Genomic DNA, 25,791 nt, shown 5'->3' with positions numbered 1-25,791 from the left:
TTCACAAGATTTTCAGCTCTTTGCTCTAAAGCTACTTCAAGTGCTGGGTCCAGAGGGGAGGTAGCAATGCTATGAAGTCAGAGGTTTTACCCCATATATGTAGAGCCAGAAGCTTGCTGGATTAGCCTTTCAGTTTCCATGATAACCTACACCTTCAGGAATGCATTTGTAACAGCCTTAACAGTGTTTAGTGCTTTCCGTACCTTATCAACACTGGTGATGATTACTAGTAAGCAAGCCAGAGCAATACAAGTAATGTTTATACAGCAAGATATGGAATTCTATGTTACACTATTTTACAGCTATTATAACAAAGCCTTCTGTATTATCATTTTTTTAAACTGAATCAGTAAAAAAAAAAAAAAAAAAAAAAAAAAAGAATGAAAGCCAAAACTAGGGGTAATGTATTTCCTTGTCAGGCAGTCAATCAGAAATTTGAATTATGTACTGATACATGATCAGATTTGTTACCATTTTAACTCTAGACAAAGATTTTACATGAAACTGGCTAAAATACTTAAAATTATTGCATTGATGACTGATTTGTTCTACTTACTGTATTTTTCATTATAGAGAGTATAAAGAAAATTGGCAGTAGCATTTTCAAGTTACAAAGGCAAATGTATAGAGGCAAAGCAAAGTATCACAAATACACTACAAGGAGTAAGATAAGGTATTGTCTTAAAAATATATTATTTCTTTACAGTTCACATAAAAGTAGTGTTTTGTTCATTTGATATCCAAATCTGACAACGTTTAAAGGAAAACCAGAGTCTGCAATTAATAGAAAAAATGCAAGAATTTCTAGTACAGATGCAAATTTTTCTAATGTAATAACAAAACTAAAATTCACAGGACTCTAACTGGTTTTGACCACAAATTTTAATTAGGTTGACTTTTCCTATAAAATGTTATTCTAAAAGAGTGTATGAGACAAGGTTGCCAGATGAGGTTGAGCTGATAACTACATAGAGCAATTTAGCCATTATCAGAGGCAGAGATGCCCTGTTACAGAGAATCCTGCTTATAGCTGTGGTAAGATGCAAAAGTTTAAAAACAGCAATGGTAAAATAGAAGTGAATCAGAATAAGCATGAAACTTCCTGTGAGCAGATAATTTATGTGTACATATGCATGTGTCTGTACAGTAATTATACATATATATAACAACTCTATGTATATGAAGAAAGAACAGAATGTCAGCTAATAATGGTGTTCAAAGATTTTTTTTCTCCTTTTGCTTAGTTTCTGATTTGTCATTTAAGGTCACTTTCAATCATTTTTGGTACATAAGGGTCAGCCATTCGACAATTATGGGTTTCTGAATTATATGGAAATATTTTTAGAATGCTTGCCACTGCATAAAACCAAAATGTTAATGGCTTCACTAAGTCAAATGAAATTTTAATGGCCATGGTTTAATTTTTCTTTCAGACTGTTCACATCCTTTAAGTAGCATTAAATGTGATTCAGTTGTCTTCTAATATCACAGCTGACCTGAATAGCCTTTTCAATTAGCCTTTTAGATGAAGCAGATTTGATACATTTTAGATAAATAAAGATTTATTTTTATTGGTTAAATGTTGATATCCACAGCTCATTTAATCCGTTTATTGAGCTGCAATGTCAAAAGAACAACAATTTCTTTGTGCAGTGCTAGTGAATAATGTGCGGAGATAAGACAAAAAATCCCACAGCATCTTTGTTTTGTGGGTGAATGGAATTTAAGGAAGACAAACTCAAGAAGATCTATTTAAGATTTTAAGAAAGATGCATGACTGAGAAATGAAGAAAAGTATTTGCCAGGAAGTTACACATCAAAAACGTTTTAGGAAATGGTGAGAAAAATAGTGAGCTAATGATACAGATTCCCCGCATGAATCTATTGTGACATTTTGTAAATTATCTAATCTGTAAATCATAGATTGGATGTCCCATGTGTTTTAAATCTGTTCATTCTGTATGAATGTAATATATTTTGATTTAATCTTTTAATGGATTGTTTTATTGTTTACAATGTATTATGCCATTTACTTATACAAAAAGTAATATAAATTGTTAGAAATCTACCATAGTTCTTTCAGAAGCATCTTTGATGTTTCCATAATTCTATTTCTGTGTTCTCATTTTTGATGACAGTTTCTCAAAAACTTCCCTATATAACAGAGGCAGCCTACCTTCACTCTGTATGGGGCAGGCGTGGGCAAAGAGGCTTCTGGGTTTACTGTTCAGCATGAGATACAACAAAAGCAATCTGGGGTGTCTGTTATGTAGAAGAGCTGGGTGAAGATGATTTGGACCGTAGACATATCATTTCTAGTTGCTTTGTATATCAAAGTGCAAGAGAAAATGTCGTTGTCATTAACTAGAGAAGATTCCAGCACTGACTTCAGTTTCACCATTTTAGTTGCTTGTATGAGTGTCAGATTATAAGCCTGCCCACAAGTAACTTGCTTTCTCTGGATTCAAAGCCCTAGCTTTGGAACAAATGGCAGTCTGTCATGACGACTGGCTCATTAGACTCACCTAAGTGGAAAGAAGCAGTGACAGCTGTCAGTATGAATAACAGTGCTTCCAGCTCCAAACTCCAGTAACTTGTGCAGTGGGAGTCCTTAAGATAATATATCATTAGAATTCCAAAATGTTAAAACAGATTTTGCATTATTTACACAATTTCCTAGACAAGTTTGCCAAAATGAATGTTTCTGAAAGCTATAAAGGGGGTTATAATGCAACTATTTATAGTCCCAATATATCAATGAAATGTACGTAATAACCTATATTCTACTGACCATTCCCATTTTAAAACGGTTAGCAATAAAAATTGTTGTGATTTTTATTATGCCAGGTTAACTAAAAACTATCCATTCAGCATTTTAGAACGATTAACATATGCAGTACCAATTACTATTAGCATTATGGAAATGAAGCAAGTAAATTGCTAAGTTCTAGCATGACTTATATTGAGAACATCTGTGGGGTTTTTTTAAGGGGAGATGCTCTGCCTTTCCTTGAACATGATTCTCGCAAATATACGATTCTTCCAATATACAAAAATGTCATTTTACAATGAGCATAAAACACACATTAAATAAGCTTACAAATGGTATTTTTCAGAGGACACAGACATTGGTGCTGATACAGTTTGAATAGCATACCATTTAATAAAAAAAAAAAAAAAAAAAAATCACATCAAGTCTGATGGCCCTAGGTGTTATTATAACATACAATCCAGGGCTAGGGCAGGGGAGCAGGCTGCATGACATAGAGTGTGTACTAAAATTGATTTATCGGTATAATTTTATAAACTAGAAAATCTACTTCCTACACTAAGGGTGAACTATTGCTCTTTGAATGTTTTGGTAATTTGGGAGTAGATTAGTATGATATGTCATGGGGGAATAAAGGCTGTTCTGATTAACAGGAAGCTGTACAAATAATTGGTACCTAACATTAGCATATACAGAGATGTATTCACAGACTGAATGAGCTTCATTTTCAAAATCTGTAGAGAGAATGACAAGTAATTCCTCACAAGAAACTATCAGGCAAGATCAATGATGATAACCTTAGAACTATTCTGTAGCATAGTCGTGTTATGTGTGCTGCAGTTAATTTGAAGTGCGTAAAATGAGGCTCATGCAGTTTGCAGATATTCTTTTTCATGCTGCTAATATTAGATGTATTATAATAAGAATACGATAGAGAATATGAATATATAATTTTTAGTGAGTTTTGATTTTATCACATGCTTCACTATGTGTAAGAAAGTCTAAACATGATGAAGATTTGATTAACTCTCTTGGAATTTTGTTTTAGTGGCTTTTCACTAATGTTTGCTTGTGGTTTTTGTGTGTGTGTGTGGTGTGGTTTTTTTTTTTTCTTTTTAAATACTGGGAAACAGGAGAATTTTTATATTACTCTTTGGGAAGAAATTTTGTGAAAGGGGTACTAAGAATGTGAATATTGCAAGCCAAAACAGATCAAAAGTATTATAGAACAGCTCTACGCTGAGAAACTAAGATAGTGAATGAAGCAGATCAAACATTTATATTTAGTGTTGTTTGGAAAATATCTGTTGAAATGTTCATAAGTATTGTTTGTTTTCTGTTAAATTCTTCATTGAAGAACTGGGCAAAAATGTCATTCTGTTGCTTGGCTATAATTCAAGTGATTTGTATTTCTTTAGCAGAATGAGTTATTGAGTCAGAATTTCTCTTTCATTACAAGCCTCAGCTATAGAAGTTTCATAGTATATTGCGTTATTTCACCTAAAGATAGGGATGTGTACATTATGGAAGAAGTAGTCAGAGACACAGAAACCTCTGTGAAGTGTTACAAAGGCTTTTCAAGATCACTGAAATATTTTGATTCAGACCAAGAAATTGAAATGACAACTTTGATTAAAACATTTCTTTCTCATTTACATTTGTTCACATAAATACTTCCGCTTTCTGTCATTTTCCTGACCAACTCTGCTAAATCCCCATTGTAAAGAATAGACAGAGTGACTAGAGAGAGAGAGAGAATAAACTATCAACTATAATTATGACTGGGAACTTGTAGAAAATTCAAGCACCAGCAAATATTTTCCAGTCATTTGTGATTTTCTTAATGGTTGGGTTTTTTGGCCTTTTACGTGAATATTCTGGGAAGGCATTGTATTTTCAAGTATTGGTCTGACACTATAATCAGTGTCTCTTAAAAATATTTGGCCTGAAGGCGGCTAATATAATTTCTGAAATGCTCAGCCAGTGAATTCAAATGGACTGATTTATTTTCAGGCCAGGAAGTATGTTGAAGTAAGATATTTAAAATATACTACTTGAAAAGTATTTTCTGTAAATGGATGAGCACTAAGGGTTTTACAGGCTGTCTCACAAATAAATAGCTATAAAGTAAAATATATTCATGATAGTACGTAAAACTGGTAAGTAAAAATCTAAAAGTTATAGAGCATTAGGTGCAAGGAGGACTATTAAGACAGTGGAATATACTCAGGGAAAGATGAAGTAGCTAGATAAAAAGAAAAAGAGGCAGGAGATTTCAGATAAGGTGGTAAGATAAAAGAAAAACATAAAGAACACGAGGCCAAATCAAAGATGTACATGGCCTTGATGAAATAGGGATGCATAGTTTGTTAGACAGTTTGTTAGACACCCTTAGATTTTATCTATTAAATAGTCTCATTGGTGTTCACCTGCTAAAATGAGGATGCCTTACAAAATCCAAGCAATTTGAAGTGGGAATGGAATGAAGAGAGACAGATAGTAACACTGTATTTGTAACACTGAGAGACCCGCAGGAGGAAGTGGTACTATTATCTGAAGGCAAATAAAATCAAAATTCTGCATAAATGCAGATTGAAACAAAACTCTGCCAGCAGTCCTCAACTAAGTTCCCAGCATAAAGTCAGCTATAAGGTGGTCTTAATTGGCCAAGGATACAGCTTGATTATGATTAAGAGATTTAAATAATGTGTTAAGAAAGAATAGTGACAATGACAGCCAGCTTTCTGTTAGACATACATAGGTGCACCAGAAAACAAGTGTCTATTTCATATTTTGTTTCAGATAATTGTACTTGAGCATCTTTCTGCCTATGAATTCTAATGCCTGTTCCTAAGCAATTCAGGACAGAAGGAGAAACAATTCATTACATTTTGTCTTGTTTGCAGTCCCATTGAATGTGTGCTGCTTCCTCTGAGAGCTTTCTGTTGCCTCAAATGCTGTTCATATAGCCAGCTAATTTTGTTTGTTAGTGTGTTTTACTCATAAATGCTTCAGGGCATCTGTGCCAGAGGTGAAGTTGTTCTGAAGATTTTGCTCTCTATTAGTGAGCAGTTACTAAGATGAACACTATTATTCTGTGAATTGGCTGTTTGCAAAAGAGATTTTGCAGGCTCAGATGCCAAACAGTCAGGGTTTCCAAGATCAAATGCCTGTTGTTTAGAGTCAAGAGATTAAAAACCAGTTCTAATTATAATATGTAATATACTGCATCACTTTTACCATGGTTATATTCCTGGAAAGCTGGCTTGAAAACAGGATATTTCTAGCAGAATTTACTCATTGCTGATTTACTCTTTAGCAGAAGTCCAAGTTTATTATAGGCTAGTTATTTGCTGTAAAGATGGTTCACGGCACAAGCAAAGAATGATGTTTTCCTGGCAGATAATCATGAGAAAAGCTGCAAGCACCAGTGACCTTATATTATGCTTAGAGCAACCAGAGGCTAAGTTTTGCAGATCCCTGTGAGCAAGAGTAGCCGTAACATTTTAATTAAGCGTGATATGATCATGCTAGTGGTGTGGGGACATGGTAATGAGGAGGTAACTGCTGGATAATTTTTTTTGTTAGGATGTGAATCAGACAGGACATTTTCTACACGTCAGATAACAAGAAAAAAGATTTAAAAGGTTTAAAAAAATAATGAAGGGAATGTCTGAATTACAAGATATAGCTGGAAGTAGTCTTTTTAGTTGCTTTCAGTTTAGGAATGGTGGAATATATTATGGATTGTTGCTATGCTGTGGGAGACCTGGATGGAAATGTTTCAAGCAATCTTTTTGAAGAATGGAAAATCAGCATTAAATAGAGAGCAGAAAAACCTGATAAGATAGACTCAGTTATAATCATTGGCTATGATAGCTGTTCTATGATGCTACTAGGGGCTATCTTTTAGAATAGCAACAATGAACTATTGAAACATTATGAATTCCCTCTTCTCACATGCAACTTTATAAACTCATATTATTTCATAAACTAATAACCTTACACTTTGTATATTTTGTTAATAATCAAAGACTACAGACAATTTGCTTTGTCTTGGCATATCTTACACCTAGACACAGTTCTAGTGGGTTAACACAGCAAACATTCCTGGTTATTTAATCTTGTTGCAGAAGTTACTGTGTCCAGTTACACCTAGTTTGCCTGCATTAGTAATACAATCATAGAATCGTTTAGGTTGGAAAAGACCTTTAAGATCAAGTCCAACAGTTACCTAGCACTGCCAAGTCCACCTCTAAACCATGTCCCTAAGAACCATATTTACACATCTTTCAAACCCCTCCAGGGATGGTGATTCTACCACTTCCCTTGCAGACTGTTCAATGTTTTACAACCCTTTGGTGAATAATTTTTCCTAACATCCAATCTAAACCTCCACTGGTACAACTTGAGGCCGTTTCCTCCTATCTTATCACTTGTTACTTGAGAGAAGAGACCTGACATCCTTGTTGCTACAACCTCCTTTCACGTAGTTGTAGAGAGTGAGAAGGTCTTCCCTCAGCCTCATTTTCTCCAGGCTAAACAAGCCCAGGTCCCTCAGCTTTTCCTCATAAGACTTGTGCTCCTGACTCTTCACCAACTTTGTTGTTCTTCTTTGGACATACTCCAGGATTCAGTGTCTTTCTTGTAGTGAGGGGCCCAAAACTGAACACAGGATTCAAGGTGGGGCCTCACCAGCCCTGAGTACAGAGGGACAATCACTAGTCCTGATGGCCACACTATTCCTGATACAAGCCAGGATCTTGTTGGCCTTTTTGGCCACCTGGGCACACTGCTGGCTCATGTTCAGCCGGCTGTCAATCAACACACTCAAGTCCTTTTCTGCCAGGCAGCTTTCCAGCCACTCTTCCCAAAGCCTGTAGCGTTGCATGGGGTGGTTGTGACCCAAGTGCAGGACCCAGCTCTTAATAGTATCCTCATTGAACACTGTTGCTTATGAAATGTCTTGATATTGATATTATAGTATGCATTTGTATCACTATCATAAATAGTGCTACATCCAGACTTAGTAAATGTAGATCATATTTCCACCATTCAAATATCATAAATGAAATGTAAACAACCTATGGGTACATTCTAGCTAAAAGGTTGGTTGGAGCTTTGACACTGATTTCAGCTGAATCGTGACAAAATAGAAGGTTACTTTCCTCTAGTCTTTTGAGAATTTGAACTGACAAGAAATGGTGACCCAGGAAATGCACCTTTGTATTTCACCTGAAGAAATAAAAATATGTGGCTACACAGAAGACAACTTTTAAATGCCCCATTACCTGAGATCATATAACAATGCAGGTTGAAAAAGTCAAGATTATATTCAGAAAGAAGTCAGAACAAGAGTTTGGAGAAATATGACATGACTAGTTCTTTGAGAGACTTTCTGAAAATATATGGCTAGAGCTTTACAGTATCTGGATTTGGGAAAACGGCACAGAGAGAACAATCAAAAGATACGTTCTAAAACTGTATTTCATTGCCATGGTTTGGGAATTAAGGAAGTTGGTTAATAATAATCAGAGAATTTTGCAATTTAGGATTAAATCAAATAAGCCAACCTCATGAACTCCTTAGACTCATGGAGGATCACGTCTTGAAGAAGAGCAAGAGAATTTTTTAAAGGAGGGTAACTAGATTTCACTATGGAGAGATTTATTTAAGGTAGAAAATAAATTTAATGACAGGCTTGTCTACACCTTGAAAGGCTTTTCTGGTATGCTTATCATTGTAGAATATCTTGGCAGCCTTTCTCTGTGGAGATGCAGCCTTCCTTTGCCAGTATAGTTTAAATGACTTTCTCAAATGGAATAACCTATACTGGCCCAAAGGGTATAACTGTTTCAGCTTCAGGGAACTGCTGGCTAACAGTGTGGTTTTGCAAAACACAGCTATCTTGCCAAAACACTGATGTAGGACCACACAGACGATTTTTGAATTTCAATTTATGTTTGAAAACTGATTGCAAAGCAGGCATAGTTGTTGTATCCAATAATTCTGGTGGAAAATATGTTCATTTTAATAGTAAATATTATTTTCTCTGAAAAAGTCTAGATTTTTAAATGTATCCTATAGATTAAGAGTAAAGTCCTCTTCCCTTAGACAAAATTAGTAGATTACACAATCCAAATCATATCTCAAAAGAGAGCAATCACATTTTCTCTAGATTATACATCTGTAAAATTCCCAACTACCTTACGTGCACTAGGAGTATGAAAATGTAGTTATGGAAAACCCATATGTCAGCCCAATCCTGGAAAGACTTAACACTCCACTCTAAAAATTCGAGTGAGCCATCTCATTAAAACTAAACAGATTGTACACATGATTGAAGTTTAAACTTTGCATAATTTTTTCAGAAGTACTTGAGTAAAATTCATTATCTTAGTAGAAAGGCTAGTCTCTAACTCGCCATCCTGCAGCTGTATGGCAGTAACCATGCAACTTGAAGTTTAATTTGAAATTAATGGATATTATGTACCATTAGATGGAATAGATTAATAAAATATCTTATAGTACTCACAACTAAAGTAGATTTAGTCATGTTGCCACAAAATGCCAGGAAGTTCAACTTCATAAATCATCTTCTCATGTCTTTGTGACTAAGAGAGAATTACTTGCACTCCTCAATCACCACACCACCAGCTCAAACAGAAGTCTTAATCCTATTTTATGTTAGAATTTTTGGAGGGGGGTGTGTGTCTTGTGTGGGGGTTTTTTTTGCTTGTTTGTGTGGGTGGTGGTGGTGGTGGTGGTTGTTGTTTTTCTCCCTCCAGTGGATGCAGGCAATCTATTTCTCAGTTCAAGGAATTTTAATAGAAAAACTGTCATGTTTATGTAACTTCCAGTACAGCTGAGAAGGAAGCAAATAGAAACCTTAGTTTTTACAGTAGGTTGATTCTACAGATTGTGCCATCACTGCCAAGTAAGTGAAACCTAGGCTGAACGTCTGATATCATTCAGACATTCTGAAAATACATGTTTCCTTCCTTGCAGGAACATTAATATTGTCTTTTAAATTGTTTCAAATGAATATTTTGATTTTGGAAATGCCAAAGTAGACATGCATGAAAAAGGACATTTTGATGGAAGTTTGTCACAATGGAATATGAAAAAGGAATAATCCATTTGAATCTCTCAAGAGAATTAGCTAGAGAGAATTAAAATGGAATGGGATTGAATGCATATTTTCAGTCTATTACTAGAAAGCTCCAATATAGCAAAAATTGTTACTATAAAGCTGTTTGTTAGTTTTCTTATAGCATCAGTATAGAAAAATACCTTTTCTTCTTTCAAAATAAAATATCACATCTTAAATATCAGCTTATATATATATTAAGGAGACTCTGAGTAAGTAGAATAGAAACATAATTCTGAGCCAACTGATTCTCTCTTGGACAATAAAAATCTAAACTAGTAAATGGAAACTGCCTTAGTTGAGAAATCATTTGTTCTAGTTAAAAAAATGTTCTAAGTATGACTAATAGCTTTTTAAAACCATTTTTAAAAAAAATACAACTTTCATAATTACTAATGCAGACTATTGTCTACTTATTTCAGTAAATAATTTGAATGCAGCTAACCTTTCTGTTTCCCCTGCTGCATTATTGATATTGAAGAGATCACTACGTTATCGTTCTAGCAATACATAACTCCCTTAGCTGAGGTTTTGGTTTGCAACTAATGCTGTTTGAAATGTGGCGTCTGAGTAGATTATGTACCAACTGAGATGGAAACAAAACACCGCAAAGCTTTCTGACTTACAAATCCAGAATGTCAATGCATTACAACTGTTCAGTTCCACCTTTAGGCATTTGGAGTACATGTATAATCTACAGCCACCACATCATTAGTCCATCAAAATACTTCATGATGGCAAATTTCATTCGCAGTCAGACCACTTGCAGAAGGTGGACACGGCACCTCAATTTATCTTGAATCAGAGCGATATCTATATATAATGACTAATCCAGATCTAGAAGGGTCCAGCTCTCTCCCAGTTTGTGGTAGCCTTTCCTGAAAAGTGTTGATGACCAACTATGCCCAAAGAAGCTAGATAGATGTCCCAAAAGCCTTAACCTTCTCCTTTCATCATCTCATATTGATTTATTGTTAGATAGAGGAAGAGATCATTTTCTTTACCTTTTTGTCTTTGTTATTTTCCCAAAGTTCATTGTATTCTCTGAGAGTTCACTGAAACATCTGATATTTTTGAGTGCACTGATATCTTTGCTATATTCTTTGTAAGCAGTGTAGTTGAATTTCCTTGTATCTCTGTTTGTATAATTCTAAAGTCTTTGTTAAGCCTTTGAATTAGGCCAAAAGAGACTTGGTATTTCACAATGTCTGCACAGGTCTAGTCTGAGATGTCTGCTGTTAGAAATAATAAAAATGTACCTCCTCTTTAGTCGAGCCTGATTCTTCAGTACTTACTAAATATTGGAATATTTATTTTTTTCCTACATATTTTGGTGTAATTAAAAATTTTCAGTTTCTGGTAAGCAAAGATACTGTACTACTGTCATACGGACTGTTCCTTAAGAGTGAGAAAGCTTGCTCCATATTATTGCAGAATATGCTGACAGTAGAGTTTATACATGTGAAACTAGATAGAAGTTTCAAGACTAAAATGTCATTTACATAGTCTTACATTTCAGCTGAATATATGAGATCCCAAATCCACATCAATACTCATTGGAGTATATATGTTGAAGAGGTTTTGCTTTGCCATTGATTGGGACTCAGCAAAATTTATGTATGCAGGAAGTTTCTGTGATGTCATTTGAAATGCTTGATTGGAATGGAGTGTAATTTAGAGGATTTGCCAAGACAGCAAAAGCAAAACTCTATCAATGTGTTTCATGACTTTAAATAAAACTGAGACAGATTGGCACAGTACATTTTATAAGCTTTAAAAGCTTGAAATTATATGGACAACTTCCAGGTACAGTTGCATTATTTACATGAAATTGAGACAGCACTCTCAGTGATTCAAAGCTTAAACATAGTTTTGTTTTTATTGGTGGAATAGTGAATTTACTTCAAATATAGAATTCAGAGCACCTAGAGCTGTTAGTAGCAAAAAGTCTTCTTGTGTGAAAGCCAAAGAGGGATAAATATTCAACATCAGGATATGATTTTTGACAGCCACATTTAGGCATTTCTGTCATGGAAAGCTGAAAGACAATAGTGCTGTCTAGGCAGTACTGCAGCTATCATATACATAAGGATAGCCATACTTTCTAATTAAGAAGGAAGTGACTAAATTCTTACATGGCCATTATCCTGTTTTGCTGTCTCGGTTGACACCAGGCTGGTAGAGAACTAGTTTTATAAACAATTTTAAGAGTGTATGACAAATTTAGTTGAAATTTAATTTTGTAACTGTTTTTCACAGGTTTTTTGTTGTTGTATTTACAGCTCTGAAGTTAAGATTGAAGGGAATTAATTTCAGCATGTGAGCAACAGGTGGTCCTTCTCAAGATAATACATACAAAAAATAGACCAATCAGTTTGTAATGCTTTTCTTTCTGGAATAATGAACAATGTTTTCTGGTCAATTTTGTTGTTGTTGTTGTTAGATCTTCAGATTTCAACTTTCAGTAAATTTTTCATGATGTTCCACAACGTAATGTTTTTCTTAGACATCCATTTATAAAAGAATGCAGATTTATTTTAAACTGAATATGCTTTGAAATAAACATTTGGCTAAAATTCCACAGAAGCCGATACATAAAACTGCCATTCACCATTCATTCCTTTCGTAAGGTCAGGAAAAAATATTTTCAAGTTTTTCCGTTATCGTTTTTTCTAACCCACTAAATAATTTCAATGCAGGTAAACTGATAGGGCTTATAACATCAGCAGATAACTTTAAATTTAGCAGTACTGCTGGTCATTTAAGTTCTTCAGTTGAGTAACCATTTTCTAATTTATATTTTCTTCTTATTGCATCAAAGTAACATGACATATCTCCTAAAGCAAAGCTTGAAAAAAGACATCAGCCCAACATGAATAGGAGTACCCAGGTGTCTTGTACTCTGAGAAACAATGTTTAGGTTTCTATTGGGTCATAAAAGACAGACACAGTCAGGCATAGCGTGGCATACACTTGGTCTTTGAAAGCTCACTTAATGAGAGACTAGGTGAATGGCATGCATTACTACACTTTTTTGAGGCAATGTAGTCACTGAGGGTGAAATTAGGTTCTAAGTAATGTTTGAGTGGTATTGCACAGGTTTCGCACTGATTCTCCTCACTTCAGTGATTTTCACTCTTGAAGCATAACTCACAGCAATATCCAGAGATGTGACCCCTTCTGCTGCAGTAAGAGACAATGCTTCATCCTGACTTGATACAAGAAAGATCTTTTAATTAATGCATTCTCTGCATTGTTAGGTGTTTCCCTAAAAGTCTCCTTGAACAGCAGATATTGATGCTTCATAGCAGTGATATCGTGCTGAATAAATGAGAAAACAAAAGTGCTTGTTTTGTGTATCCGATGTTGAAGCTGTATTCCCTTATGGTGTATAAATTTCTGCTCCTAAAGGGAAAGGGATTTTTCCATTGGTACTTCATTGCAGGGTTGGATTAACTTCAAAAATAAAATAAATAGCTTCCACAGCTATGGAAAATGAGTTCTGCCCCTGGTGAATTAGAATTAGCATTACATTAGGCAAGTAAAGTAGCATTTTAATGAAGTGTCCATCCTCAGGCACCTCTTCCAGAGAAGACACCTGTGAATCTTTGCCAAATACTTATGTATTTCAGCTGGGTTTCTCTTGAATTTAGTTGGCTGGGTGAAGAAGCTGCTATATGCTATCTTTGGAAATTCAAACCTTTGTAGAAGCTTGATTTATAGCTGCCCAGGAGAAGACTGGCTCAGTTTTCACTATGTTTTCATTTCAGAGACAGTCTAATTTAAAATTATTTAATTTAATCATTGAGAAAAGTGGTTCTGCAGACAAAGCTGCAACAGCTATTTTTTTAGCCCCAAATTTCCTCAAAATGAGTCAAAGTATCTTTCATAACTTTAATTGTGTTTTCTGCTTGCAGAATTTATTTCAATTAATTTAATCTGATTATTACTATTTCAGACAGTAATCAGCATCCTATTAAACCATCTCGCAGGTATTAATTATTCCCCAAAATAGCCCTGTGATGTACAGTCAGGGAAAAATAACAGGAAATCCATAATTTTCTTTGATACAGAGTACAAAATTTCAGTCCGTTTGAGTTTAGATTTCCATAAATATTCAACTCTCAATTTTTATCAGCTTGTGCAAACCAAGTCCAGTAGGGTGACTGTAATGCTGGGCACTAAAATCATAGTCCACCTACAAAATATTTGTGCGAGTATTTTCCCACACTGGCATTTCTCATCTCAACAGGTATTTTGTAGTACATTACCACCTATATGGCATTAGAAAGAGAATGAATTTTGACACTGGCTGGGAACCACTAGTATCAGACTGCCTTCAAAGGCAGATAGGATCTAATTCAAATAACAAACTGGATTTTGCTTTATTGTTTTTCTTATTACTTCAGACATATCAATTTTTGAAAAGCAGGCACTGGCTATGTATGTGGACCGTGTTGGGTTTCATTCACTTGAGGTGAAATAACAAATTACACCTGCCATATATACCTGCAATGTAAGGTGAGGAGGACCCTCATTGGTTATTCATTTTTTTTAATAACCATGGACAAAATTATGATTTAGCATTTGTAATTATCTGTTGCATAAAATAACCTGATAATCTATACAGGTCTCTTTTCCTATTTACCACCCCAGTTCTGCAATGGAAGGCTTCCCTGAGTTTCAGTTCTGGAATCAGAGCTATCGATGATTCTAAAAACTGCAACCTTTGGGAAGCTTAGTACGTCCTCATGTGATAAATGGTATGGATGAGCCTTCTGACTGTCTAATTTGATGAACTAAAAAATGGTACCTTGCCTCTGGCATCCTCATCAGTCTTATCTCTTTGTCATGTTTAAGGTGGAGGAATAAAGATCATGCACCTAGAGAGCAAGTGAAGCTGATGGTAGTTCAACATGTTTGAGTGCACCTGCTTTATTTTGGCTGAATGTTCCCTCTTCCCCTCCCCGTTTGCTAACAAATTAATCATTGCACAGTGTGAGTCAGGCTTGTGAACAGTTACTCTTTGTGTTCTGCTGTCTATGCTTTTTCTGTGTCAGTCTATTTGGATTGTTAACTTTGGTTGAGCTGCTTTTGCAGTTCACTGAGCTTTTATTTTCTTGCTTCCTACTCTGTATGTATGTGAATCACCATTGCATTGACACTGTCGAATCTAAATGTTGTTTTGAAAATGTGGAGACGACTTGAATATTAAGGAAAATAGCTGAGCTAAAGCTGACAGTGATTTGAGCAACAGCTCGCATTTGGTGTACAGGATTTAGCTGGTCATTTATGATAGCAATGGACTGGTGCAGTATTATGCTGCTACTTAAGCTGTTAATAATCTTTACAGTATTGTTCGGAATATGTAATTGAGAGTTTCTGAGGAAATAACTCCAAATAGATATTACAGCATTTTGTTGTAATTTGGAAGACCCTTTCTGCCACAAAGAAGATATTTTTTTTACCTTTTTTTCTTTTTTTTCTCTTCGCCCCACACTATTATGCAGTTCTTGTTGGAAATTAAGTGGGCATGTTGCAAATAAAGCCGCTTACTTTAGGTCTTGATTTCAGATCTGAAAAAAAGTCAGAAGTGTGCTGAAATCATTAATTTCTTATTCAATTCTTAATTAAGTAAATTCACTCATTCAAAATATTCTGAGAATTTTACTTTGACTTTATATTTTATTAAACTGCTACTAACTTATACCTGAATACGGAACATTATGGAACAAGGTTTTGAAAATCTGTAGTATTAGAGTATTAGTATTCTTGGCTGACTGAAATCTGTGACTACTTTGCAATCAATGGAATTTTTCTCCTCTGGCTATTAAATAGTTCAGGATTTTACCTTCTGTGCAATAGTTGTAACACTGTCAAACTCCAGTACTTCCAGCTTAAAGATTTTTTCCTCTTTATAATACAGTTATACAAGAAAAAAGGTGTAGTTCTTCATAGTTTGAGTGACAGTAACTCAGATTTATTTTAATATCTGGCTGCAAGAAATTGTTCATCTCTTGTTCAAGGTCTCAGCAAAAACTGCTTAATAAGTAAATGTGCAAACATGTAGACTACCTGGGATTTGGAATAAAAATTTCTGTTCCTATACTGAGAAGGAGCATGCTGGTGGGAGACAGGTAGTAGAAGTACCTTAATCAGGACTGCAGCTATTAGATACAGAATTACCATGCCATTTCTATTTAGTCAAACTCGACTGGTGTCAAATAAGAGTTCCATATTGCCAGTGATATAGGAGTGAAATTAGATCCAGCATAGAGGATGCCTCCCTAGAGTAAAAATATGGCATCATTATCAGAATAATCAGAGAGAAATCTTTGAAATCTGTGTGCATGTGTGTGAGCATGTTTGATAATACCTATAATTATATGTTTCACAATGCATGCACACTGAGGCTACTGAAGTTTTCTCTCAGGAACATGCATTTTATGGTACTTATAAATTATTTGTTTGCTATATCTAAAAGGAATGATTCTGCTACTTATCCAAGCTTTCCCTTTGCTGCTTAAACAAAAGTTCACTGTGCTATATCACAATTTGTCCCTTCTTTCAGCTATGTATAATCTTCAACCTTTAATCCCTTTTCCATTGCCACACAATCATCACTTCAGCAACTGCATTGGTTTTCCTGAATGTTTATGCATGTTGCTCATCTATATTGAACAAAATATTCAAATGGCCTCACATATTTTCAAATCACTTGGGGATGTCTGTCTAGAAGCTGTCCTTCCTGAATTTCCCCAAAGAATGCAAATAAGATGATACTTAATTTAACATATAATGAATTCCCATATTTCTTCTCACAAATAAAGGACTAGTCATTTTTTTTTATCAGCTTTCAGCATTTTAACTAATATGTAGCTTGCTGTACAAATAAATTTCAGCTGGATTGCTTTTAGTCTGAGCTCGTTGGGAGAATTATATCCTCTGATATTTTGTCCACACTCTCCAAGTGCCATTTAAGCCCCACTCCATGTAGTTCTAGCCTGAGATTACTTTTACTGATTTTCCTAGCTTTTTGTATCAAAATGCAACTATACAATAAAATGGTCAGGAAAGTAAGAGTTTAAGGATCTTACTAGTTTCACGGTGAATATTGGTTGCATAGCAATTCCTGATGGCCTGAATTTTTTCACTGTCTTTCCAGATAGCAGTCATTTTCAGGAAGCTATTTCACAGCTATGGGTTTTTCTTATTCAGTGTAACGTCTGCAAACATTTTTTAAAACCATTTCAATTGGCCAAATCTGAATATTAATATTATCATAAATGTACTGTTTTAGTAAATACAGTCCGGTTTCATTAGACTAAGAGCATTAACTAGTATCCAGCATTTAAGAGTTCATATGCCTTCCTCCACAATCAATATTTTCCCACAGTTTTAACAGGAATAAAACATTCAGTCAAATAGCAAGAAGCCTGAAACATCTATGCCAAATCCATTTCTGTTCTCCATTATTTGTCCCCACTTCATTATGTTATATTTCGTGGCAGCCAAATGAGTATATGATTTGAAGATTTATTACATGATTAGTTATATGCAATTAATTTGCTTCATTCCAGGAACCACACAAAAATTTATGCTTCTTTATAATTTAATATAGTTGATCAGATGTTGGAAATGAGCACCTGTTAGTAGCCAACAAAGCAAAGATCACTTTGCATTTCTAATCAGAAGTCAGACAAATAATTTTTTATTTAGCTGACAAGGACAGCTCCAAGGTAAATCATTCAACCTAAGACCTGTTTTCACACAGAAGTGAAGTTAGAGTTTTGCTTGAGAAGGGTTTGTAAAAACTGTTATAATCGCACTTAGAAGTGTGAACCTCTGAAAATATGAAAAAATGCAGTCTGTAAAGCAAAACATCACAGTGACCCATTACCAGATAACCTAAATAAACCAAAGACCAATCTCGTACAGTGTTCAAGGTTTTAAAGTCAGAAGTCATTTTTATGATCATTTAGTACTTCAGGTAGGCCATTCAGTTAGTCACTTAAGTGGTTTAAAGCACTTCATGGAAGACTTTTATCCAAGGTCTTATCCTTTTTTTTTTTCTGGTTTATTCTACAGTGGGGTAACAGTTGTATTGTAAAATGAGAGAAAAATTGTACATCTCTCAGTATGTGATTCTAGGAATTTGAAAAATAACAGGTACATTTTTAAGAGCTGTCAGTCAGAAAGAATAAGTGAGGTGCACCCAATAAGAAAAAAATTGAATACAGAGCCTGTAAAATCAAGCTAGGAAAGAATTCCAGGGAAAAAAAAAGATACCTAGATCTGTGTATTCCTCCTTAACATTCCCATGGCCTCTGAATGCTAAGCGGACAAGTGTGAGAATGTCACTGCAGTAGAACATAATTTTAGGAAGAAATTGTCCATATTGTGAAAAAAGGGGAGGAATCATATTGTAGGGCAAAATTACAAAGGCTTGAAAGAAAACTGGAGATAGATTAAGCCAGTGAAGAAAACCTACAGCACAGCAAGCTTAGCCAGGAGAGACAGGGCTGTGTGTATGTACTGTGAGTAATGGCAGATTTGGATACATCTGACCATAGCTGAAAAAAGAGGCTGCTTTTGGAGAAGGGCCCTCACAGTTGAAGGGAGCTGATAGAGAAGATGGTGGTGAACAAATCTAGGACTTAAACCGCAACACTTCAAAGAAGAAATAGCTTTCCTTTGTTAGCAGGCAAAGCCCAGCATATTTTGGAAACGCTGAGAAGTGGGTGATATTTCTATGCACAATACAATGTCAATAGTAAAGGTGATAATAAATCATTTTTAATGACAGATCCATCCAAAAGTTATTGTACTGTCTGTGATTTTACTTTGATATCTGTATTTCCTAGAAATATTACTGAGCAGGAAAATGCAGTTACTCTTATAAACATAGACTCTTGATATTCACTTTGTGTTTCATGCACTTCAAGGGCTTGCAAGGTTAAGAAAAGCTTACAGTTTTGCCTAATGCAAGCACATACTTGGAAATACAGTATCTTTCTCTGTATCCACTTGAACTCTGTATAAGCACAAAGATTGCTAAATGGTTTTCAGGGTTTTGACACATAACTCATTGCTGCAAAAAATTGGTTTAAGCTCCTCCATTAGTGAATTTTTGTGAGTGGTAACAAAATGTCAGTCCATCTTTCCTCAACTAAAGTCGGCTTATCAGAATTGCCATTGATATGGCTTAGTTACTATATTGTCTTTCAAAATACTCTGCACGCACACTACTCTAAAATGTCTAATCGTGCAGATGTTGCCTTTGTAGAGAAAGGCAATATGATAATCCTTTGCCATTCATTTGTATATTTAAGTTTTATTCATAATGATAGTTAATTTCGATGGCTTGGAATCTAGATTTTGTATTAATAATAGCAAAAAATAAAATTCCAACAGCCTTAAAGTTAACTAATTGACAACTAATAAACATCAGCTTTATACAAGTTTAGTCAGCCAAGAACAGAACACAGTTAATTAACACCATTCTGTCTTCTATAATCTTGAAGCTTGAATAAATTATTAGGACAAAACCTTAGCTGCAATTTCAGTTCTGCAAAGTGCTTGGTTTCTTGTAGCTCCAGACCAACAAGGATTTAGGTTTAGATTTAAAGAAAGGAAAAAACCGATGTAAGTGGATCTGAGTAGCAAATCCAAAACTGGAATCCCCGTCCTTTCCCGTTCAAAGCCTCAAGAACCTGAACTCCCCACTCATGTCCCTGATTGCTCTGTTCCTAGGGGCACCTATGTTTCTGATTCATAACAGCTCCAGCATTTCTAGATAGAAGCAAATGATTTCCCAGATCCTGCTTATGTGCAGGTGGCATCTAGAAACTAGACAGATTATCATTTTCATTTCATAGGAGGCATAGAAAATATAATAGGCAAGCTCTGAGCAACTGTCATATATTTTAAGAGAATGTATATTATTTTTTCTAAAACATAATTGCAGCTGGTTTTATTTTTAAAATGGTACTCAAATTTTATATGAAAGCCTTATGATTAGAGTATGTAGGCATTGACGTGCCAAAAATCAAATTAATATATCTTCCATCATCCATTAGTGTGCTAAAATCATTGGCTCGGTGGATTTATGCCACCTTGCAGTATAAAATGGGAGATTTGTAGAGCCAGGATGAGAGGGCGTGACGTAGAGTACTGACTAGGATGCTCATTTAGAGAGGAGAACTCTTAAGACTCTAGTCCCTGTACCAGGCCCTGGCTCTGTATTATGCATTTAACAGCCAGTGGATTACAAATAACTTGGCTATGAAAATGTCAGTGTGTTCAACTTCCTGGATGAATGGTTTTAATCTGATAGCTAATAGCAAGTAACTAAATAACCTGTGGACAGTGGCGTGGACCCAAAGGCTATCTCCGAACTCTGGTCCTGGAACTGTACCCTAATGGAAGGCAGAACGAGACTGAGGAGATTCTTCCCGTGAAGCAGGAATGTTGCCAATATTCTTAACTGAGAAAAATAAGGCAACAAAAAGACGAGGAATCACTGCACTACTCACTGGGCTATCAAATGCAAGACAAAATCTGGCACTGATAGCATCAGTTTGGTGTTTGTTTTTCAAACAAAGTGTTTGTTTTCATTTTCAGTGAATGATGCTTAGTTAACCCCCTTCAGTCTCTAGATCATGGTGGAACCCATCTGTAGTCCTGTATAAGGAACCTGCTCTCTTGAATGTGATGGGGTTTGAAAAAGACTGCAGCCTGCAGCGTTCCTCTTGGTGAGCTTCAGGAATGAACAAGAGATTGAGGTTTCATCTCTGAGACAATCAGGTGATGAATTCTGCATTTTCAGATGCAGTTTGAAGACCAAATGTCTGGCACCATGGCGTTTAACTTGTATATAATCAAGTCCCATATCTTATCTAGTCTCTAAGTATAAAGTTAGCGTCAGCTTCAATGAACTGTTGATGTGCGTATCGACTTGTTGATAAATAAACACATATGTTTCCTGAGTGGGGGACAGAGCACCTCGACATTATCCAATCCTACATGCCCATTATATAATTTTATGAATATCCAAGGCTGTATGTTTGTATGTATCAACACACAAATTTATCTATGCATATATATATATGTGAAAAGCTCTGCTGAAATCAATTGCCACGTTCCCTTCAGCTTCAATAGAATGATGGGCTATGTGTGCTTTGCTGCAACTTTTTGCATGATTTACAAGCCACAGGCAATATATGATATACAGCTTTTTAATTTACTAGATTGTTCTGCTTTAAGGAAGGTAATAAATTTCTCTAGGATGAAATACATTATTTTGTAAAGAGTACTAGTGGAAATTAGACTAAATGTTCCAGTAACAACCTGACAAATTCAGTCAGAAATTAATCCAGTGTGAATTAGTTCAAATAGAAGATGAAATATAACTCAGACAATAACAATGATTTTATATCATGTGTTTTTATATGAGATCTAAACACTCTAACTTGACAAATAAAAAGCATTTCAATAAATGCTCTCTGTCTTGGGAAACAGATGAATTGTGAAACACCTTGGATTTCTTGGGGTTTTATGGCTGGATTGAAGCAGGATTTATCTGTATATCTTGCTGTTAAGGCTGTACAACTATCTGTCAGATGATTTCATGTCATGCAAACGGCAGTTGGCATGTCTACCAGTTCTGTTCCTACAAATTGCCAAGTTTAAGAAATTGGATTCAGTTTTATGTACCATTTAAATAGAATGAACTATTTCATTAAATACAGAAAAGCAAATCTATTGTGTTGTACAGTTCCCATTTTCACCGCTTGTATAACAATTCACAAGTTCTTCGAAAACTGGACACAGTGCTGACCTGAAACACACCTGAGCTATATCACGTACCTCTGTGAACATCAGGAAGAGCAGATTTTTTCCATGAACATGTGAAAAAGATTTGGAGATATGCTACACTTAGGTGCCTCTACTCCAGATTTTGGGTGTTTATTCCACCTCCTGCATACTGTACCTATTTGCAGAAATATCTGCTCCTTTTTCTTCAGGCTAGACTGGTTACAGCCAATAAATAGATGTGTATGTAGTCCCCGTTGCAGTATTTTAACCAAAATTATAACCTTGTATTGGTTCTACAATCTTCAGATAAATTTCGCTGTAAGATAAATTTTCAAATGTTCTCAAATGTTTTATAATTCTGAAGGGAAATATTCTGATAGCATGCTTTCACTTCTTTTCCAATGATAGCTACAGCTTAATCTGATTTATGTTTAACAGTGGATGAAAGGTTAGACTTAAATGAAGAAAAACAAGAGGTTATGACATCATTTTTCTTGAAGAATGTTTACAATTAAACTTTGTGCATATGGGTTTAATTGTGAAATCCTTAGTGGGTCATTAGTCACGTTAAGGCTCAACTGTTCTCAAAAAAAAAAATCAAGCTTAATTTCTGCAAAAAAACGCTGTTACATTTTAAAAGAGAAGAAATGTAAAATGCTAAGAGATTTTACGTCTGTCACTAAAAGAAACAACAAAATTATTCATAATCACAGTTTTGTTCTTTAAAGTGTCCATCAAAAGCTAAAGAGGAATATTTAAGCCTGCAGTAGTGAGACTGGCAAGTTTATCTGCTGTTGCTGCACTGGATTCATAATATGTACTACCGTATTTTGATAATGGTTTTTTTTAAATCCAAAGATGACTGAAACCTCCTTTTCTGGGACTTAAGAGGAAGAGAGAGAGAGAGAGAGATTTAACATCGCCAAATGGATCTGCAGTATCTAGTTCAACAATAGAGAAAATACTTTAAAAGCTTAAATTATTGCTTAACAAAGAACACTGACAGGCGTGATAAAAGAAATACGAGAATCCACTTTGATTATGTTTCGAGAAACATTGCTATCATTTTATGCTGCGAACTGTTTATAATGCAGAAAAAATATCTCTTTGAAAGTAATGCGAAATTCAATCGGAACTTAACTCTTTCAGCCTTCTTGTTATTTATTGCTTGTAGGGGTAAGAAGATTGGGCATGATATAGATTTTTTGATCACCAGTCCAGGACCAAGAGAAGATGATGAACTTCTGCATAAAATTGTGGACTTATGGAAAAAGCAGGTATGAACTAAACAACATTTGGCCAACGAAGACATATTCTGAATTAAGCCTATGTAGTGCTTGAAGAACGTTGACTCCTTTTTACAGATGACTGCAATATTTTGAAGTAAGATATTGCTCTGTTTGATTATTGATCATGGTGATCTAGGTGCATTCTCCAGCTCTGAATGCTAAAATTGAAGGTTGTATCAGAAGTACTCCCCACACACTCTATTATATCTTTACCTAAGAATATGCAGCTCCTCGGAGGTAAGAAATCAAGCTAGATGTAGTTTTGAGTGACACAACAAAACTTTTGTTGTACTTGGAAATAAAACTAGATTTGTTTAATTTCTCCTCGAGATGGGAGTAGATTCTCCCAAAGGGAACTACTCCAGCTTTAAACATAGTGGACTTGGATGACCTCATGATGTGAGGTGAGCAGAATTCCAGAAGTCCTGGAATTCTGGCTTCATTTCAGCCCATAGATTAGCATTTTTCTTGGCTCCCATTAGAATATTCTCAAAATAGAGTCTTCCATGATGCCTGGGTATGGAAGAATGCAGAGATTTCACAGAGGAATTGTCCATCTAAGTTATTGTTGTTATTTGTTTGGTTTTGGGGGTTTTTTTGCCTTTTTCGTTGTTTTTATTGTTTTGTGGTTTTTTTCTGTTGTGTGTGTTGTGTTTTTTTTTTTTTTGTCCCTATTTGTCTCTTTTCAATTTCAAACAGCTTTAAAATTGGAAGACTCTAAATTTTAACAGGTGCAAGTACCTCAAAATATTCCTGGGTCAGAAATATAGTATGTTGGGAATAATAAGCTTTTTTTTCTTTTCTATCCAGCTAAGATAGTTTTCAACGTTTACTACCTGTGCTGTTCAAAGGAACTGAGTACATTTCAATAAGTAAAAGGCCAACACTTTGAGGTGAATCACCAAATGCACCACAGCTACGTAAAGTCAGCTTTCAGTGAAGGTAGCCTGGAGAGAATGCTTTTGAATTGATTCTTGAACTATGTACTGTAGTCAATGTATAATGGGTTAACACGTGAAAGACAAGAAAAACATCCAACCAGACAAAAGCTTATGTGACTATAAAGTCACGTGTTTCATGGCAGTTAAAACCTTTCAACTGGCTTTATTGGCAGGTATTCAAACTTGTTTTTTCCTGGTAAACTACAACCTTAGATGAATTCTTCTTCCTTCAGTTGAATTTTAGTCTTTGAAATTTTAACAAATAATTTTTATTATCTTAGATTTCTATAACTTCCATCCCAATTCTGTATGAAAAGTGTATATATTGAAGTAGATTGCTAGCAGGTATAATTTATCCAATGAAGAGAAATAAAGCCATGGCAGTTAATGAGTGCTGAGGAGCTACTCTATTTTCATCTTTTTATTATTAATGTGAAGTTTCTTTCTCAGTAATTCTACTTCCCTTATTCTAAGAGAAGTTGCATTTCTTCTTGGAAGCTGTCCTTGTACCCTTGTAAGCAGACTTGAACCTCTAGAAAGCCATGCGTAGATCCTGTGAAAATCCTGTTTATTATAATATCACACTGCAGAAAGGAAAAATGATGACAGGCTGAAGCTAGAGGAGCCTGCCCCAAGTGCAGCCTTTCATTCCTTCTCCCATTCCATCACACTCCACTTACATTAATGAGAACAATGGCTGTGATCTGAGAAATCTGGCAACTGCTGAGGCTTTTAAGGTCACTCTGAGCTGCTTTCAATAAATGGAATCGAAGAGAAAGAAATAGGAAATAAATTGTTCTTGCTGATATATTTTTTTTAAGGATAAAATTTGGCAGAATTGCATGCAGGGTGAGTATGGGAGGTCAAGGGTGGCCAAGGGTTTGATGGAAAGATTAGGATTCGTCTAGGAATCCCAGCATGAAGAAAATGTCAGAAGAGGAGATACACAATGGCCACAGAAACCAAACCCAGACAAGCTAGGGATTGTTTAAAGCTATGAACAAACATTTTCTGTGTTCTCTTTGTCCTCCAAAATATTTATGGCTTATACTGCTAGCTATACTACCTCTTCACTGTGGCAGTTGTAATATACAGGCTTTTATTGGCACTATTTATAAGTAAGGGGCCAGCAAAATCAAAATGCAAAAAGGAAAGAGAGGACTCATACTCCTCTTGCCTTTTTATTACCTTTTATTACCTTTAATTTCTAAGGGGAAGGCGGGAACACACAAAAAATACCTAAACCTAGAGCAATTTTATACTTTTTGACAGTACTCCTGTCATCTGCTTCACAGCTTTCCGCTTCTGTGCTGCTGCTTCAAAGCCCAAATTCATCAAAGAACATCACTGAGGTCACGATGTTGACTTCCTTTTGGCAGCTCTTAGTGAAAGATTCTGAAATCTTTAACTTCTAAACTATGGACCTCAGACTTATTTAAATAGTTTAACATGGCCTTTTTCTTCACTGAAAAGTTTAATGTAACAAGATCCTTCCATTGAAAGCTGTTGAAAACTAAGTGGTTAAATCAACACCATCATGCTCTTTGATGCTGCATCACCAGGGATAGACGGGCTGACGAACAGAGAACACAGTCTCCATCGAGCTTCAAAGTAGAGTGGCAAAACAGAAAAGCTGCAATGCGGTACACAGGTTACGGTTTTAAGGGTTCCAAAAAGCTTCATAAAGAAAGTAAGAAATTACTTTTGTGTGTTAGAGCTTGGAAGTCTGTGGGCAAACAGGCTGAGCCATCCATGTCAATGGAGCTTCATTCACATGCTGTGTAAAGACATTTTCATTTTTTTCCTAAAAATCTATACAGCTAC

General features: G+C 35.3%; 1 protein-coding gene across 1 annotated transcript in view; it reads left to right on the top strand.

The window, feature by feature from the left end:
• DNTT (DNA nucleotidylexotransferase) overlaps positions 1-25,791 on the top strand; it is a 93,316-nt gene that overhangs the window by 35,922 nt on the left and 31,603 nt on the right. Inside the window, exon 8 of the mRNA XM_065639332.1 lies at positions 22,912-23,014. Coding sequence (XP_065495404.1) covers positions 22,912-23,014 — 103 coding nt within the window. The remainder of the gene's footprint in view (positions 1-22,911; positions 23,015-25,791) is intronic.

Source organism: Caloenas nicobarica, chromosome 7 (genome assembly GCF_036013445.1).
Source record: "Caloenas nicobarica isolate bCalNic1 chromosome 7, bCalNic1.hap1, whole genome shotgun sequence".
In the NCBI taxonomy this organism is placed as follows: domain Eukaryota; kingdom Metazoa; phylum Chordata; class Aves; order Columbiformes; family Columbidae; genus Caloenas; species Caloenas nicobarica.
The sequence above is the reverse complement of the archived record's forward strand: the minus strand, read 5'-3'. Positions and strand labels throughout refer to the sequence as shown.